We start from the raw sequence: 18,867 nt of genomic DNA, 5'->3' as shown, positions 1-18,867 counted from the left end.
CCGCCTCCCTCTTCCTAGCTCTGGCTCGGCCACCAGCTCCGGCCTCGGCGCCCCCGCCCAGAGCCCCCTCCCCGGAGCGGAGCCCACCCGAGGGCACCTCTCCCGGCCCCCAGCCCAGCCGCCCGGCCAGAACAGCAGCCCCGGGGGGCAGCCCCCCTTCAGCCTGACTCCCTCCAGCCCAGCCCTGCCAGATCCCCTCAACCATGAATCTCTTCCGATTCCTGGGAGACCTCTCCCACCTCCTAGCCATCATCTTGCTGCTGCTCAAAATCTGGAAGTCCCGCTCGTGTGCCGGTGAGACGCCCACCGGGGCCGGAGAAAGGGGGAGAGTGCGGGAGACGTTCCAGAACTCGGGGAAGGGTTTGGAGGCATAGGGGGACGGGTCCCTCCCCGCCACTGCTTGCTGGAGATCCCCCTTCCAGGTCCGGGGTCACCAGGGGGTCAGCTCCTTTCCCCAGACTGGGGATGCATCCAGTTTGGTGAGGGTGGCTCCAGGAACCCAATTCAGCCTCCCCCGGCCCCTATCTGGGTGGCCTTAGGGTTCCCAGGGCTGGGAACAGGGAGCTGTGGCAGGCAGGGAGGCGGCTGGGAGTTGGTGACGTGGACTGTGGCCGCCAGAAAGGGAGCGGCAGGTAGGCGACCTGTTCCGGAGGGCGGAGGTCAAGTGGGGTCCTCCCGAGGCTCCACCCTGGATCCGGACTGTGGGAGGACCCTGAGGGGACCGGAGGTGGCCACGAGGCCTAGCCTGGGACAGAGCCTCGGGCTGGAGTAGCTTTGGGGCCGGGCTGCCCCCTGCCTGTGGGCCGTGGGAAAGGGCCCTGCTTAGGCCGGCGGGGCTGGGGAGGCCTCCAGGGACAGCTGCACTCCAGAACCCCTCTGGCTCGCCCGGGGCCCTGGGCCGCGGTTTGTTGGCCGTGCAGCCCACCTTCAGCCTCCCCCATCCCCATTTCTCTGGACCGCAGGGATTTCGGGGAAGAGCCAGGTCCTGTTTGCTGTGGTGTTCACTGCCCGCTACCTGGACCTCTTCACCAACTACATCTCACTCTACAACACGTGCATGAAGGTAAAGCCTTTTCCTAACCTGCTGGGCCCTCCTGAGGGGGGAGCCGGGGAGGGTCCAAGGGAGGAGGGAATGTGGGTCCCAGACTTTTGGGTCTGAGGGAGGAGGGGGCTAGGGGTCCAGACTGCTAAGCCTGACGGGGGAGAGGCTGGGGGCCTGGACTCCTGGGGCTGGGTCTAAGTCTACTGGGGGCTCGGACCCTGTGCTTGGAGCTGAAGCACCCTCCTCATCCTCCCCTTCGACAGGTGGTCTACATCGCCTGTTCTTTCACCACGGTCTGGATGATTTACAGCAAGTTCAAAGCCACTTACGATGGGAACCACGACACGTTCCGAGTGGAGTTCCTTGTTGTTCCCACGGCCATCCTGGCGTTCCTGGTCAACCATGACTTTACCCCTCTAGAGGTAGGCCACCTGCAGGGTCTGTAGTGGTGGGGTGGGCTGTGGGAGAACAGCAGTTGACAGTGGACCCACTCAGAGGCTTCCTTCTGTAGGGTTTGCTCAGACTTCCTTCTTTTAGGACATAAAGTTCAAAACAGGGGCTCTGGAGTCAGATGATAGTAATGTAACAGTAGCAGCACTCACTATGTGCCAGACGCTGCTCTCAGCATTTCACATACATTAACTCATTACTTTTCATAGCAGCCCCATTTTATAGATGAGAAAACTGAGGCTTAGGGAGTTGAAATGACTCTTCCAAAGTCATTGGCCTAATGAATAGTTCAGGAGTTGGGAACGGGGCTCTGGGGGGCCAGGCTACTTGGGTTTGGATCTGTTACTTTCTATTAGCATGACCTTGGGCATGGAACTTGACCTTTCTGTGCCTCAGTTTCCCTATTTGTAAAGTCGAGATCAGGTCATTGTGAGGATTTACCGAGATTAGACAGCATCACGTAGTGGTTAGACACAGAGACTCTAGAACCAGAGAACTGGGATTTGAAGCCCATTTAGCAGCTGTGAGACTTTGGGCGAGTCATGTACTTTCTCTGTGCCTCAGTTTTCTTGTCTGTGAAATGAGGATAATCAGTTCCTACTTCATAGGCTTTGATGAGGGGTTAATATTGGTAAAGCACAGTGTCTGGCAGTAGGTAGGAAGTGCGGTCCATGTTTGTTCAGTGCCTGCAGTGTTTAGGACCATGTGGATCCTTTTACTCCTAAACGTTAGCTGTCATGGTTTTTATTGCATGGCATTTTGGTGGGACCTGGACAAATTCCTGGGAGGAATTTTGAGAGGGCCTTTGCTAAATCTGTGATCTGCCTCCTGGGGCTGGCAGGAATCAAATTCAGAGCAGTCTTTCCTCCCCCAGGACCACTCACTCCTGCCTTGTAAGAAGCTGGCCCTGGGACTTCCCTGGCAGTCCAGTGATTAAGACTACACACCTCCAAGGCAGGGGGCATGGGTTCGATCCCTGGTCGGGGAACTAAGATTCTGCAAGCCGCCACTGAGCAGCCAGATGTGATGATGTTTTCAACACAAGCCACAATTCAGGAGTTTTCCTGAGGGATCTCACTTTACAGTTTTGGCTACAGATTCCAGATCTATTTCTAAAAGCACCCTGCAGGCTAGACAAATCTGACTGAGGGTGACTTTGACCCAGGGGTCCCAGAAATGTCAGAGGGAGGCTGCACTGCACTGTGGCAGGAGCCCCAAGCTTGGCTGCAGGGCCTGGACTTTGCAGATTTATCATCAGCATCACCTTGCATGGAGCACCCACTGAGCTGGGCCCATTTTGCAGATGGGGAGACCGAGGCTGGGGGAAGGCAGTGGGGCTTGCTCCAGGTGGAGGAGGCCGGACCAGGACCCAGGATTATTGACTCCAGCTTGTGTGGTTCCCTCATTCAGAGGGGGGGAGGTCACTTGTGCAAAGTATTGGCACCAATTGTGTGTCCTGCTCCGAGCTGGCCATTCCAAATCTGTCATCATCCCGTCTGATCCCTCGGCCTCCTGGGGAAGTGGATATCCTCATCCCTATTTCTTGGAGGACTGAGGTGAGGCTCAGAGGGGAGACCTCACAGAATTTGAACCCAGGTCTGCCTGCTTTCAAAGCCCATGCTATCAATAGGTGCATGTTGAAAAATTATTTTTTAATCATAGAAGGAAACAATTCTTTAAAAATTCAGACGTCACAAATAGATAAAGTAAAATGCAATAGTCCTTCTCTCTCCTCTTACGTCATGATTCTACTCCCCAAGGCTAACAATCGGTATGTATCAATTTAATGGGTATGTTTCCCGAGAGCCTCAAGTAACCTGATATACTAAGAACCTCGCTGGTGGATTCTGAGTAATTATGGGAACAAGCCCTGAAGTCTAGCTGCCTGGGTAGGAATCTGTTTCCATCCACATCTTAGCTGTGTGGCCTTGGACGAGTTACTGATCCCGTGGGCCTCCGTCTCCTCATCTGTATAAGGGGGATACAGTCTCCTCATCTGTATAAGGGGGATAACAATAGAACTTACCTCATAGGGTTAAGGCATAAGCCAGTTAATACCCATAAGGTGCATAGAACAGTGCCTTGGATGTAGTAAATGCTATATAAACGTCAGTTCTTAGGAATACATCCTGATGGTCCCCACTTCCTTCCCACAAACCAAAACAACCCAGGAGGAACCACACCTGCCAGCTGGTTTTGTTGTCTGAGCGGAGGTTTCGGTGGGTCTACAGATCACAAGTCATCCCAGGTGGGACTTTCAGGGAGCTGAGGACTGAAAAGGGGCTGACAGCTGTCTGCCATCTCTTCGTCTCTCCCTCCTGTGATGCCCTGTCCTGCTCACGAATGATGCTTGTCACTGCTCCCTAAATGGTGGCCTGTGACAAGCACTTGGGGACCTTGCTTCCAATCGCTCACGCATTCATCCAGGCATCGAATATGTGCCAGGCACTGTGCCTGGTGCTGGGCCCACAGGGTGCCCAAGATGTAGGCTCCTGGGCCTCATGGAGCTCACAGTCTGGTCAGAGCTGCCAGGAAGAAGATAAGACAGGGGATGTGACCATCCAGGGGGAAGGATGGTCAGGGAGCACCTCTCTCAGGAGGCGACTGATGAGCTGAGGTTGGAAGGAGGTGGAAAAGGCAGAATGTGACTGTCTGGGGGAAGAGCTGAAGGAACAGCAAGTGCAAAGGCCCTGGGGCAGGAAGGAGCATGGTGTGTTGGAGGACCAGATGGAAGGCCCAGGTAGTGTAGCCTGGAGGGCGAGGGGAGGGAGTAGAAGATGAAGCTGGATCGAGGAGGGCCTTGAAGGCCCAGGTTAGGACCTTGGGTTTTATTCTGGATGTGATAAGAAGTAGCTACAAGAGGGTTTTAAGCCAGGGAGTGACACAGTCTGATTTATGTCTCTAAAGATTGCACATTGAATGTCACCCCTACCAGGGCAGGAAAATCATCCCCTTTTTGGGGGTGGGGGGAGCTGTGCCACGTGGTTTGTGGGATCTTAGTTCCCCAAACAGGGATTGATTGAACCTGGGCCCTCAGCAGTGAAAATACGGAGCCCTCACCACTGGACCGCCAAGGAATTCCCAAAATCATCCCCATTTTAGAGGTGAGGAAGCAGAGGCTCCGAGAATCTGGGTCTCTTGCCCAAGATCTCATAGAAGGGACATCTCACAGCCAAGATCTCAACCTGGGCTGCCCTTGGGAGAGGTGTAATTTCAAAGTGCTCACAAACACCGGCTCAGAACCCTTGGTTCAAATCCCAGCTCTGCCGCTTCCTAGCCACGTCCTGGGCAAGTCTCTTACCCTCTCTGGGCCTCAGTTTCCTCATCGGTAGAAGGGGATGCTGGGAACTCCCTGGTGGTCCAGTGGTTAGGACTTGGTGTTTTCACTGCCAGGGCCCAGGTTCCCTCCCTGGTCGGGGAACTAAGATCCCTCAAGCCTTGCGGCACAACCAAGAAACAACAACCAAAAAAGAAGGGGATGCTGATAATAGTACCTCCCTCATGGGGTCATCATGGGGATTAAACGAGAGAATACAGGTGGGGCAGGAAAGTGGTGTCTGGCACACAGTGAGTGACCGGCAGGCGTCGTGGTACCTGTCACCCACTCTCCAACATCACTGCACCTGTAGCCACGATGTCTGCCATCCTCACCCTTCTCTTCTGCCCTGTTTCCCCTCCCGCCTCGTTCTGCCCTCTGCTCCCACGCCCCGGCCTCCCCGCAGATCCTTTGGACCTTCTCCATCTACCTGGAGTCCGTGGCCATCCTGCCGCAGCTGTTCATGGTGAGCAAGACAGGCGAGGCGGAGACCATCACCAGCCACTACCTGTTTGCGCTGGGTGTCTACCGCACGCTCTATCTCTTCAACTGGATCTGGCGCTACCACTTCGAAGGCTTCTTCGACCTCATCGCCATCGTGGCAGGCCTGGTCCAGACGGTCCTCTACTGTGATTTCTTCTACCTCTACATCACCAAAGGTAGCCAGCGTGGGGGGCCGGCTGGTAGGGAGCCTGCTCCTTCCCCAGCTCCCACCCTCCCTGGGGCCCCAGCTTCATCTCCCCAGCCCTGGATCCCTCGAGGGAAGATAGGACAAAGAGAGGGGCAGGGGTGGCCTCTGATGTTTCCTCTCTTGGAATGTGTCCTAAGCCCTCCTCCTGCCCCAAGGTTCCAGATCCAAAGTCTTTCAGTCTCACACCCGTAACAGATCCAGAATTCCCGTCTCCCAGGCCCCAGCAGCGCTCGGAGAAGGGAGGGCCCCCTCTCTGCTCATGGACCTCTGTCCTTACCCTCAGGGACTCAGGCCCACCAAGATTCATTCATTCATTCAACCAACAAATCTATGGAGCCCTCTCTATGTCCCTGGCCGGGGCTAGGCTCTGGGGATACAACCTTAGGAGAAAAGATGGACAAGGCCCTCCGCTCCCTTTGTACTGTAGTCGGGGGAGGTGGTGAATAAACAAGAGAGATGATTGCCGACAGGGAGAAGGGCAGTGACAGAAAGAAACCAGGGGTGTGTTGGTGGACAACGGTGGAGGGTGAGGGGGTTACTTTACATGGAGGGGGTGTGGTCGGGGGAGGCCTTTTAGAGATGATGATTAAAGCAAAGACCTTCGAAGTTCAGTCAGTGAGTGTGAAGGGAAGAGGAGACAGGAGGACAGAGGCCTGAAGGCAGCCACGCCCCCTCAGGATTAAGGCTGGGAGGGCCGAAGCGGGTGGTCTTGCCCAGCCAGCCCTGCCAGGCCCTCTGACCCCAGCGCCGCCCCCCCCCCCCAACCAAGAACCGAGGCCTCCAGCCCTTCCAGGATGGAAGAGGAGCAGCCAGCATTAGGAGAAATGGGGCCTCATCCGGGGCTCCATGGCTCAGCCCCTAGGCCGGGAGCCTGGTCCCCGGCCCCACCCCCAGCTGATAATCCGGAGTCCTGGGGCTGCCCCTCCTGCATCTCTGCCCAGCCCAGCATCCAAGCCCCTGCTGTGGGCGTGGGGGGCTGTCCCCTCCGCGAGGGACCCCTTGGTCATGCCCGCCCCCCTTTCTCTCCTCCCAGTCCTCAAGGGGAAGAAGCTGAGTTTGCCGGCGTAGCCCTGGTCTTTGCCATCCCTCTCTGGGGCAGCTGCGAGAGGCAGAGGAAGGCGACGAAAGACGAAGAGCCTTCCCATCCAGGGGAACTTTTTTAAGAACCCACCTCTCGGTACTCCCCAGCCCTGCTCCTGCCGGGTTTCAGGGGGCAGTGGAGGACCCAAGTCTTGGGGGAGCTCAGGACCTGGGCTGTTTGTAGTTTTTTTGCCTTTTAGAGGAGAAAAAAAAAATCTTTCCACTGTTTAGGTTTTGATTCTGATGACTCCTTTCTTTTCTACTTTCTGGCCCCAATTTTTATAAACTGTTTTCGAGTGTCCTGTGGGGCACGGCGGGGTTGGAGATCATTTCCCTCCCCCGAGCCCCCTGGCTTCCTTCTGGATCCTAACCCTTCAGCCCCACCGGTTGCCAAACACTAAATCTGCCGACACCCGCCTGCCAGACCTCCCACCGTTGCCATGGACACAACCCCCCATCCCCCCAAAAAAAACTTCTGCACTGGGGAGAGGGAAAAGGGGAGGGAAGTTCTCCCCTGATTTTTCATAATAATTTTTTCCAGAGTTTGGGTTTTTTGGTCATGTCCTTGTGTTTTGGCAATTTAGGGGCGCATGGGAAGGGGGTTGGCCCAAGGGTCACCATGGCTCTATGGCCACGTTTTTGTACAGAACTGATGGTTGATTCTTTGTTCTCTTGAAATAAACTGAGGAAAACGATGCCTCTCTTTGGCTACTCCTTGCCCTCTCTCTGGCGTTTGTGGGGTCCGCCCAGCACCCCAGCCCCTCTCTCTGCTTCTGCTTTATCCCGTCTGCCATCCGCAGGCGATCCAGGCCTGAGAGGAGCAGGGAGATTAGAAACTGGGCTTCCTGAGACTCTGAGCTGCACCCTGACTCCTCATGACTCCACCAGGGAAGAGGTTGTGGAGGAAAAAAAATCTCAAAGATTCTTCTTATCTTGGCACAGAACTTCCCTGACAATTCTCCCTAATCTAAGGGTTGCAGAGGACAACCTCCAAAAGCCTGTGATTTGGAAGTCACCAAGGGACAGCCCCCGTCCCCCCATCATTTTGTATTGTATTGAACTGCTTTATGTTTTCTTAAAAAAAAAAAAAAAAAGGAATTGGTTGCCAGCCTTTAAAAAACAGATTTTCACATTAAAATCGGGATTTCTGGCTTCTCTTGAAAAAAAACCCGTCAGTCTGAGAATGCCGGGTCCTCGTGTCTGGGTGGCAGCAGATGGCTGGAGTGAATGGCTGGGACGTGAGCCTCCCCTCCCTCCACCACCAAGACCCCAGGACTTGGCTGAGGGGTCGATACCATCTCTTACTGGGCTGACGCTGTTGTTTTGTGGTTTTGTGAAGTTCAAAGGAAAGTCAAATCTTTTCCATGTTTCCCTCCAGATTGGCTTCACACCTGGCCTTTCCTTCACTTGGTTTACTTGCTTGGCCCTTGTAACCTTTTGGAGTTCTGCCCCCCGATTTCGCCAAATGCCCTAGATGTCTGCTGAGAATTTCCTTAGCCGCCTCCAGTTCTCCCGTAGGATGGCTCTGGAAGCTTCCGGAGGCAGGTAGCTGGCGTTTCTGAGTGTTTCATAAGCGCCAGGCAATGTGCGTCACACAGGTGAGCTTGTGGGACCCTCAGAGCACCCTCGCTTTGTTGCGGAGGAAATCGAGGCTTAGCCGGGTGAGCAGCAGAGGTGGGGTTGGTACCCTGGCTTCCTGCTGCTGGATCCTGTATGTTTAACCACTGCTGTGGGGTTTTTCAAAGGTTTTTTTCTTTCTTTCTTGTAAGCTAAGCCAACGGACCTTCTGTTTAGAGGAATTTGTCCAGAAGCCTCATATGGAAAATGCAGGAGCAGGGCTGCTTGGGTTGATTCAGGGTCGGGAGGGGGCACCTCTTTGAACGCAGCCCTCAAACCATCAATCTAAATCTGGTCCAAGTCTCTAGTTTGATAGCCAGCCCCGCTCAGGCCCAGAGAGATGAAGTGACACGTCCCAGGTGATCCAGCTAGTGACAGAGTGAGGGCCAGAGCTCTGGGTCCTCCCGTTTGCCGTGCCGGAACCCTGCCCACTCCACCGCATGGCTGCCGTTTCCTCCAGGTGCCCACAGGGACCACGGCCTACTTCCTTCTGCACCCTCAGCACTGAGCACTGCCACACAGGAAACCAAAAAAGGGGACCACGGAGCCCACATTTGCCTCCCCACAAACTCACGTTGCTTTTCCCAGTTTGTAAATGAATGCTCTGCAGCCACTGTGACCCCTGTGTGGGTGTGTTTGGTTTGGCCAGCAAAACAGTAAGCTTTTTTTTTGGTATTCCTTGCCAACTAATTCCACATAAAAAGAAACGGATGTCCGGTTGTTCTAGAAAAACAGGAAGGTTCTAGAGCGGCACTATCCAATACGGTGACCATTAGCACCTGAAATGTGGCGACCCCAAATTGAGATGTGCTGTCCTTGTAAAATAGGCGAAGGATTTCAAAAACTTAGTGCAGTAGAATGTAAGCTACCTGGCTAGTAATTTTTTATACTGATGACATGTTGAAATGATCATATTTTGGATATACTGGGTTAAATAAAATACATGAAAATTCATTTCACTTGTTTCATTCTACTTTTCTTCACGTGGCCAGCTGACAAGTTTAAATGCTGTCCCCCATGGCTCACACTTTGTTTCCATTGGACAGCGCTGCTCTATAATTTTTTTTTTTTTTTTTTTTGGCTGCATCGTGGCATGTGAGATCTTAGTTCTGCAGCCAGGGATCGAAACTGTGCCCCTGCAGTGGAAGCGTGGAGTCCTAACCGCCAGACCACTAGGAAAGTCCTGGACAGCGCTGCTCTGGACACCCCCGGGCTGTGGTACTGAACGCTGGGTGCTGAGTGAAGGCTGCCCCTCCCCAGACTCGGCCCCTGCCCCACCACTTGATTCATGGGTACTTCACCCACTGGAGTTACCTGCTGGGTCCCTACAGGCAGGAGCGTTTTGTTGCCCAAGCCCGAGTCCCCGATTAGTTTTGGGGCTCCCTAAGACAAGCTTTCAAATATTTGAAGACAAGGATCTCCCCTGACCCCAGTCATGGACTTGCCATCCCCTGTTCCCTTAACCACTCCTCCCATGGCATGGGTTTGAGTGGGTCCCTTGTCATCTGGGGTGAGTTAAAGGATGTGGGCCCTGGAGACAAGGCCGGTCCCAGTGTTGGCCCTGGTTCTCCTTAGAGCCCTTTCCACGGGCGGAAGCATCTTGTCTCTGAACTTGAGCTCCTCAGCTGTACAGTGGGGCACCTCGTGCCTCCCTCCCGTGGCCAGTGCAAGGAGTAAAGGGCTCGCTGTGTCACAGGCCTGAGAAAAGGGTTTCCCTCCCGTCGCTGCCCCTAGCTATCAAGGTGGCGCCCAGAGGGAGAGTCCAGGATGGGGGCTGGAAGTGGGACCTGCTACAGAGACCCCTGAGGAGACCCCATAGGATTTCCCCCCTCCCCTGGCCACTCGAGGGACCGGAGAGAAACAGATATGAGAAGGACAGAGGGCAGTTTTCAGAAACCCTTCTGGAGGGAGGAGTCTCTCTTTACTGGTGTGGATGAGGCTGTCTAGGTGTCGGGCATCGTAGTGAGGCGGGGGGCCTTCGGAGTGGGCAGATGGGGGGACAGGGTGGAGCTGGTGTAGCTCAGGCTGTGGAGACGGGTGATGCGCGTGTTGACAGGGCTGGCGGCGGACAGCGGGGAGAGAGAGGTCAGCACCACGCCGCCGTCGTCCAGGGAGCGCTTGTAGGGGACTGGAGCATCATTTTGGAGGTCCTGGAGGGCCAAGTAGGCCTGGAGTATCTGCAGGCAGAGGAGGGCAAGCTGGAGGCTGGCTTGGGTGAGGTTGGCCCAGGCGGGAGCTGTGCCACAGCTCACTGGATGATGCCCACACTGGGCTGCGTCTGCTGGGAGGAAGGGGCGCCTTCTTCCTGCTTTGCCCAAAGCCACAAAAGGGGCTTGCGGAGGTCCTGGGGAGCTGGGTGGTAGGTTCTAGCCCTCTTAACTCACACCACCCCACCCTGCAGGGAGGAGCCTCCTCACCCAGATGAGGATGGAGAAGAAAGCGAAGGAGATGGCGGCCTTGACGCTGCTGCTCCCCAGGAGAAACTGTCTGGGCGGCGAATGCTGCCACTGGTTGGCCAGGAAGCAGAATCCCACGAACCAAATGACTGCCCAGAGGACTGGGGGGTCGAGGGAGAGAAGAGGGGCGGGGTGGGGCGTGAGTTGGGGAGAGAGGGCTCAGGAAGGGTGGCTCGGGCTGGGGCCTCGGGTCTTGCTACGGCCTCTCCCTCCCAGCCGGCCGCAAAACACCTCCTGGAGTGGGGTGTGCCGTCCACTACGGGGCTCGCCAGCCACTTGTGGCTTTTTATGTTTCACTCAATCAAAAATTCCAGTCGATTAAAATAGAAGTAAGAAACATTCCACCCCTTGGTGACACTGGCCACACTCCAAGTGCTCGGCGGCCACACGTGGCCCGTGGCTCCCGTGTTGGGGAGTCCAGGCACAGAACATTCCCGTCCTCACAGAAACTTCTCTTGGACAGCGCTGGACTCGGTGACCTTCAGGGGCCCTCCCAGCCCTAAGTGGCTGGAACTGGGCAGGTGCAGAAAAGGAGAGGAAGGAGCCTGGGGCCTGAGGAAAAGGAACGAGCATTTATTTGGCGCTTACTGTGTGCCGGGCTCCATCTAGGGTGCTCGGCATTGGTTAGGAGGCCAGGCCTGGCTTGGAAGCCTGGATCTGCCACCCGGCAGCCATTACACAACCTCCTCAAGCCTCAGTTTCCTCCTCTGTGAAATAGGAATCTGAACAGGACTTCCCTCCTTGGGTGGTTCTGAGGAAGAAATGAGGCAGGCATGGGGAGCTCCTGAAGCGGTGCCTGACACAGGGGATGTGCCCGATAAATATCAACATCACCGCAGGAGTCCTTTCTCGAATTTCATCCTCAGAAAAACCCTGAACGTGGGAGTTTTCATCCCAGCTTCCACAGAAGCTCAGAGAGGGGAGAAAACCCACACACTGAGGAGGCGCCAGAGGTGAGATTTCAAACCTGGGTCTGTCTGACTCTGCGCCCTGCACCCTACCTCTGGCCACTGCCACCGGTGGCTTTTCAAGAAAGGTTGTGAAGAAGGGAGGTGAATGCGAGGAAAAAGCTGGGCAGGAGAGAGGCTTCTAGAATTAGTCTGAGGGTCAGAAGAGATGACCCTTACCCTGAGTCTGAGGGATGGGCAATGATTCCCCGGGAGGAAACAGCAGGTGCAGAAGAGCTTTGAAAAGTGAGGGACAAAGCTTTGGGTCACGTGTGGAGGACGGTCAGAGCCGGCTGGGTGGTCAAGGGCAGTGCCCGGGGGGCTCACCGGCCAGGAAGAAGTCCAGGAGCTGGAAGGCCGTGTTGAAGCGGCTGCTGGCGATGCGGCCCTCATGGGCGTCCAGGGCGAGGAAGGCCAGGCAGCTGAGGAAGGCCAGGAGGCCGGCTCCCACAGCGAAGCTGCAGGCCGCGTTGTTGCTGTTGAGGACGCAGTGGAGCTGCGAAGAGTTGGTCTTGTTCTGGTAGCCGTCAGTCAGCAGGCAGGAGAAGACGATGAGGGAGAGGACCTGTGGGTGCGGGACGCGGGGTCCCAGGGGCCGGAGCAGGGCTCAGCGTCTCCCCAGACCGGCTCATCCTCCCGGGCGGGTCCCCATCACCGGGCGTGGGGGCCCCGCCGTACACCCTCCCGGTGGTTCTGACCCCTCCCTCCCGGTCACATCCTCAGAGCTTCCCAGAGCCATCCTCCCGCTGCCCCTCGGCCCCTCTCCTCCATCCCAGCTCAGGCCTCGTCCTCTCCGCTGGGCCCTTGCCCCAGCCTCTTCCCCGGCCTCCCTGCCTCCAAGTCTCCCCACACGGCCCCCCAGGGGCTCTTTCCACACCCTGCCCCTCCCAGCTCCCAGCCCCGCACCCCCATGGCTCCCTAGCACCCCCAGGACAGAGTCCCAGCCCCTCATCTCCCCCGACTCACCCCTGCCTCGCTCATGCTCGCCTTCTGCCCCCAAACCCAAGTACCAATATGAAATGCACCGTGCCCGGGATTCGGGAAGAGAGGGCAATAAGTATCTGCTATCCTTTTGATTCTCTCTGCCTTCAAGTCTTTCCCTCTGGCCGCCACTTCTTCCTCCTCTCTCCCGGCTCCACTAATTCCTCTCCATTTTAAAAAAGGAATTTGTGAAATATTCCAAAGACACAGAAACGTACAGAGAGAAGTGTAATAAACACTCAGTACCTAATAAACATTCACCTTTTGCTTCAAGGCTTTTTTTTTTTTTTTTTAATACATTTTGGCCACACCACACAGCTTGTGGGATCTCAGTTCCCCGACCAGGGATCAAACCTGGGCCATGGCAGTGAAAGAGCTGAATTCCAACCACTAGGCCACCAGGGAACTCCCAAGGCTTTTTTTTTTTTTTTTTAAAGCAAATACAGCCTGGGACTTCCCTGGCAGTCCTGTGGTGACTCCGCACTTCCATTGCAGGGGGCACGGGTTCGATCCCAGGTTGGGGAACTAGGATCCCACATGCCACATGGCGCAGCCAAAAAAAAAGAAAAAAAAAAACAAATGCAGGGCTTCCCTGGTGGCACAGTGGTTAAGAATCCGCCTGCCAATGCAGGGGACACGGGCTCGAGCCCTGGTCCGGGAAGATCCCACATGCCGTGGAGCAACTAAGCCTGTGCGCCACAACTGCTGAGCCCGTGTGCCACAACTACTGAAGGCTGTGCGCCTAGATCCTGGGCTCCACAACAAGAGAAGATGCCGCAATGAGAAGCCTGGGACCGCAACAAAGAGTAGCCCCTGCTCTCCACAGCTAGAGAAACTAGGTCTTTGCACGCAGCAACGAAGACCCAACACAGCCAAAAATAAATAAATTAATTAATTAAAAAAAAAAAAGCAAATGCAGCCTCACCGATACGCTAGCCGTGTCACCTTTGTCTGTGCACACACTGCACATAGCACACTGGGGTACCACTGTCCACCTAACCCTGTTCATTTATGAAACCACCGATGTACTCCACAAGCACTAGCCTGTGTCATCCTTACAACCACCCTAGGATGTGGGCACTATTAACACCCTCGTTTTTTTAGATAATGGAGCTGAGGCACAGAAAGGGTGAAGAGTGGCCCAAAGTCAGTCAGCTATGAGAGTCAGTGCCTGGATTTGAACCCAAGTTGTCTGGCCCCCGAATCTGCTTTAGCCCCTGCTGTATATGCTGCCACCGGCTGGACCAGAAGCCCCGAGGGCAGGGGCTCCCATCAATGAGATTCAGTGACGATCTGAAGCCCCAGTGATTTGTCCCAGATGGTCACAATGCAGCGTGGCAGGGGCCACACCAGATATGGAAGGAACCAGTGTGTGTATGTGATGGGGGTGGGAGCTGGTCCAGGAGGGCTTTCTGGATGCGGTGAGGCCTGTAAGGAACGCTGCAGGGTGAGAAAGGCTACGGAGTGGGATCTTGTCTGGGGGTCAGTAGGGAGCCATGAAATGGCTGAGAGCAGGGGAGAGGCAGGGTCAGCTCCGGGTGTATGAAGAGCCCTGTGGGGCCACGCAGAGGTGGACTGGGGTGAGTGAGACCGGAGGCTGGGAGTCTGGGGAGGAGGCTGGGGCCTACGCTCAGGGAGAGAGTCAAGGTTTGAGCAGGAACTGAAGTCAGGGGGCCGGATTTAGGAAGAAGTAAGGTGAGACCTGAACTGCACCTTAAAGAATGGGGAGTTTTGGGGAGTGATAAATTGGGAGTTTGGGACTGGCATATACACACTACTATATATAAAAGAGATAATAAGGACCTATTGTATAGCACAGGGAACTCTACTCAATAGACTGTAATGGCCTATATGGGAAAAGAATCTAAAAAAGAGTGGATATATGTATAGGTATAACTGATTCATTTTGCTGTACACCTGAAACTAACACAACATCAACTATAATCAACTATACTCCAATAAAACTTAAAAAAAAAAAAAAAGAATGAGGAGTTTTGCAGGCAGACAGGAGGAAGGGCATTCCAGGCAGGCCAAACCATGTGTGCAAAAGCCAGATGCTGCAGAGCGAAGTTCCTGCAGGGGTTGGAGACAAATCTCATCTGAAGGATGTGGTGTGAGGTGAGGCTGGAAACACAGGCAGGGACCAGACCCCCTGAGGCCTTGAGCACCACACCGAGGGGCCTGGACTTGGGAGCCCTGGCAAAAATTAATTTTCTAGCTTGGACTTAATTTTATGCATGGAAGGGTTCTGAGCAGAGGATGGCCAGCGTCAGACAGGGAGTTAGAGAAAATCTCCCTGGTCATGATGGATGGGAGGGCCCAGGAAGAAAGGCTGAGGCCAGGGCTCTGGGGAAGCCAGTGATATTTAGGACGCAACACTGGACTTGGTGATTGATTGGATGTGGTAGTGTTGGGGGCAGGAGGGAGGGAGGAGACAAGGGGAAGGTAATTCATTAGAGTTGGAACTCCTCCTGGACAGGGTGCACGTGGGCCCCTTCTCTCTACACCCAGCACCCAGCACCAGACTGGACCTCTGCAAATGTGTTGAGTGAATGACTCTGGCCTTTCTTTTTTGCTCCTGCCCTGCCCTTCAGAGTGGGGACGGGAGAGGCAGAGGAGGGACCCCCTAAACCCTTCAGCTTCTGTCCATCCTCCTCTCCCCTTTGCCTTAATTGCCTTCTCTGAATGAAAAGAACAGATAATAATAATAATAATAATGACTAGTCCCTCTTTCTGTCCAGCACTTTAGCATTAAGGGAGGGTATTCACATCCGTCCTGTTTCAGGGCTGCCGCACTGAGTCCGCAGAAGGGGAGCGTCTTGCCCTGCTGGGCCGAGGCAGAACCAGGTCAAGGACGGGAAGGCCCATTGATCATTTTCGAGCCCGGATTCATTTTACCTGCGCGCCCCCCCCCCTGCAGCCCCGGGGGCCCCGCGTGGTCGCGGTTACTAATCCATTGCCCTTTCACAGGTGATAAATCGAAAGCCGTGACTGTGCAGTGGAAAGAGCCAGCCGCGTCTGACTCCGACAGCTGGGTGGCTGGCCTTGGGCAAATTGCTCACCTCTTGGAGCCTCAGTTTCCCAGTCTGTCTCTGTGCTGCAAAGACGTGGACACCCGGCCCTGATGGTAATTCTCATGACTGGCCAGAGAGGGGATCCATCCTCTCAAGGTTAGTCATGGGGGGAGGGGGTTGGAATCCAGCCCCCCTGACTTCCAGGCCCGCGGTCTGCCTGTCCACTGACCTCAAAAACCTTGGACACGCAAGAAGGGGGCTTGGCTGGGCCGGAGGGACCCTAAGCCTCTGAAGCCCGAGGCAGACCTCCTTCCACACCCCTCCTGGCCTGTCCCCAGGGAGGGAGCAAAGATTCATTAGTTATGGCACCAGCTGGCAGGCAGCCGTGAGAAGGACGAAGGACGGGAGGACCAGCTGCCCAGAGACTCCCTGCCGAGGAGCTGGGCCAGGGGGGAAGGAGGAGAGGGCAGGCGGGAGGGAGGAGGGAGGTGGCAGGCAAAGTCTGTGACTGAAACGTCTGGCACAGTCGGAGGCCCTTCCCCCCAGCCCTTCCCCACCCCCTTCTCCCTCGCCACCCGCCCTTTCTTCTGAAGCATCAGAGCCAAGCCCAAGCCCGTGCATCCTTCTGACTCGCTCTCCAGCTGGGTGACGTCCTTGGGCAAGTCGCTCAACCTCTGTGAGCCTCAGTTTCCCCTTGGGTCCAACAGGTGTAATGACGCTCACGACATAGGGTCGTGGTGAGGGGCGAAAGAGCGAAGGCCAGCGAGGGACTTGGAACTGGGATGCGGAGTGAGTTTTTCACCCCTTCCTTTGGGTGAGAACGACGATGGACACGAGTCCCCACCTCCCTACGGCCCCCAAACCCATCCCTCTCTCCCCGATCACAAGTTGGTCCCAATAATAATCACTATCGAAGGAAGGATGGCTACTTGCCAGGCGCACGCTGATCAGTTTAGGGGCCTTGATTTCATTTTCACACACACAGTCAGTCTTTCCTGGTGAGCGGGAAGGACTATACGTAGGAGGGTGTGGAGGTTCAGACAAATCAAGTCACTTGCTCAAGGTCACACAGACCTGGGGTGACCAGGGAAGTTATCAAATGAAATGGGGCACTTTTGAGAATCAAAGGAGGTGCTGCTGATAATTACGCCAGGACCAACCCAGGCAAGCAGGGGAGGATGTCACTCTACATGGAGATCATGTGGCCGAACCAGGATTCTCAGTCAGGCTGGATCGATCCTTCTGGGATAGGACCCTGCATTCAATCCCAGGCATCCCACCTACTCTCCTGACCCTGATCAAATCTCATCATCTCCCTGGGCCTCGGTTCCCAACTCTGTCAGAGGAGTGCCGTGGAGGCTGCACAGCGTAAAGCCCACAGTCACAGCTTTAACTCCTCAAGCACTGAGGTCCAGAGAGGAGCAGTGATCGGCTCAAGGTCACACAGCAAAGTCGGGGGCTGAATGAGGATCTGACCCCAGGTGTCTTGACTCTTAGCGAATGCGGTAATGATGAAACGAATGCAGGTAAATCCCTTGCTTGGCACTGTGCCTGGCACATAGTGACCGCCTACCCTCTGGCATCCTAGGTCTACATTACATATTCTTATTCTCTTCCTACCTCTGTGCATCTTTCCCCACAGAGGCCCCAGCCCCTGCTCCTCTCCTGGTCCCTTGTCTGAGAGGTGGAAATGAATGGGCTCTGGCATCTCACAGACCCCAGTCTGATTCCCTGCCTCTTACTGTGTGACCTTAGCCAACGCTGTCCAATGGAACCTTCCACCATGATGGAAATGTTCTAGATCCTTACTGTCCAATATGAGAGCCGCCAGGCTGAAATGTGGCCACTGTGACTGAATTCTATTTTTTTTTTTTTTTTGGCCGTACCATGCAGCTTATGGGATCTTAGTTTCTCCACCAGGGATCGAACCCAGCCTGCCTGCAGTGGAAGTGTGGAGTCCTAACCACTGGACTGCCAGGGAATTCCCTGAATATTTTATTTTATTTAGTTTAGATTAGAATAGCCACATGTGGCTTGTGGTTACCAAATTGGACAGCACAACCTTAAAAAAATTATTTAACTTTCTCTGATCCTCAGTTTTCTTCTCTCAAAAATGGGGCTCCATAGCACCCACTTTGCAGGGTTGTTTCTCCCCAGGAGAGTTAATAAGTGCTCAGAATAGCGCAGGACCTATAGTTAGATGCTCAGTAAAGGGTGACTTCCGTTATGAGCTCCCTTTGGCTTCATTTTCCCCATCTGACCCCTTCTTTCCCCCCCACTCTCTCTGCACTGGGTCTGGGAGGTGAGACACCTGCTTCCTGTCACCCACGGGGCAGCTGGGCCACAGGAGGGCCTCACCCCTGCAAAGATCCGCACGATCGTCTTTGGCCTCTTGAGAAACTGCACGGCTTCACTGTCGGCCAGGTCCTGGAGGCTTTCTGGGATGTGCATGCCTGCTGTTCTGCTGCCCAGGCCCTGGGAGGCCGGAGCAGGGATGCTGGGCGCTGCCTGCTGGGCACTGCTGTCCGGAAGCTCCAGGCCCACCCTGGGGGCTCAGCTGCTACAAGACAAGAGGGATGGTGTGGGGATGGTTAGAGTCCAAGGTGCGGGGTAAAGGGGCTGCCAGGGGTTCCAGGAGTAGGGGGCAGGGGATGGGAGGGTCCTTGTAGTCCCAGGATGGGGTTATATAGGGTGAGGGTTCTTAGGAGTCGGTGCCTGGGTGAAGGAGATGCTGGGGTAAGGGTCCTAGAGATGGGGGCGCAGGGTGAGAGGGTGGTTGATGGTTCCATGAATTAGGGTGTGGGGGGAGGGGGCTTCTGAGAATTCCAGAGGTAGGAGCACAGGGTGAGGGAGCTGCTGGGGTCCCAGAAGTCAGGAATGCAGGCTGAGGAGGGCCCCAGAGGTGGAGGTGCAGTGTGGGGAGATGCCAGGCCAGGCAGAATAAGCGGGGAGAAGGCAGGATACTGGGGTGATGCCCTGACACAGGAGCCAGAGGGCCCATTTTAAGGACTGTGTTAATGGGATTTTCGAGGGACTACGGGTGCTGGAATGGCGATCAGAACCCCGGGGAGGTCTGAAACAGGGGGATCCCTTTCAGGCTTTGGGGTGACCGCACCCGTGATGGAGACCCCAAGCAGCTCAGGGTAGATTTTAGGCTGTGCTCCTGATTGCGGCTGATTGCCTTAGAATCAGGGCCTCCCCTTAGAGTTCAGGTCCATCTTCATAAAAGTGCATTGCCTCAAGTCGGGGGTCTGGACCTCAGATGTGTAGGGA

General features: G+C 55.3%; 2 protein-coding genes across 2 annotated transcripts; one reads left to right on the top strand and one right to left on the bottom strand.

Moving 5' to 3' along the window:
* On the top strand, positions 1 to 7,274 carry KDELR1 (KDEL endoplasmic reticulum protein retention receptor 1). Its single transcript, XM_081215955.1, has 5 exons — positions 1 to 294; positions 963 to 1,063; positions 1,306 to 1,464; positions 5,215 to 5,467; positions 6,533 to 7,274. Exons 1-5 carry the CDS (start codon positions 204 to 206, stop codon positions 6,565 to 6,567), a joined length of 639 nt encoding a protein of 212 aa, XP_081072081.1. The 5' UTR covers positions 1 to 203; the 3' UTR covers positions 6,568 to 7,274.
* A 2,865-nt stretch (positions 7,275 to 10,139) lies between these two features.
* On the bottom strand, positions 10,140 to 18,057 carry SYNGR4 (synaptogyrin 4; the record flags this gene model as incomplete). The annotated part of the gene is made up of 4 exons (XM_081216364.1): positions 17,953 to 18,057; positions 11,927 to 12,164; positions 10,614 to 10,753; positions 10,140 to 10,373 (listed from the first exon to the last, which is right to left on the bottom strand). The coding sequence occupies exons 1-4, from the start codon at positions 18,043 to 18,045 to the stop codon at positions 10,140 to 10,142; spliced, it is 705 nt and encodes a 234-aa protein (XP_081072490.1). The 5' UTR covers positions 18,046 to 18,057.
* Positions 18,058 to 18,867: the final 810 nt, after the last annotated feature.

This window comes from Mesoplodon bidens (assembly GCF_964165515.1).
Source record: "Mesoplodon bidens genome assembly, chromosome: 18".
Lineage (NCBI taxonomy): Eukaryota > Metazoa > Chordata > Mammalia > Artiodactyla > Ziphiidae > Mesoplodon > Mesoplodon bidens.
This window is presented reverse-complemented; position numbering and strand designations above follow the sequence as displayed.

Excerpts from the sequence above, each read along its gene's own strand:
- KDELR1 (XM_081215955.1), top strand. The coding sequence starts at position 204 with ATGAATCTCTTCCGATTCCTGGGAGACCTCTCCCACCTCCTAGCCATC. Across the intron at positions 1,064-1,305 it reads TCTACAACACGTGCATGAAG|GTGGTCTACATCGCCTGTTC; the intron begins GTAAAGCCTTTT and ends CCCCTTCGACAG. Across the intron at positions 1,465-5,214 it reads ATGACTTTACCCCTCTAGAG|ATCCTTTGGACCTTCTCCAT; the intron begins GTAGGCCACCTG and ends GCCTCCCCGCAG.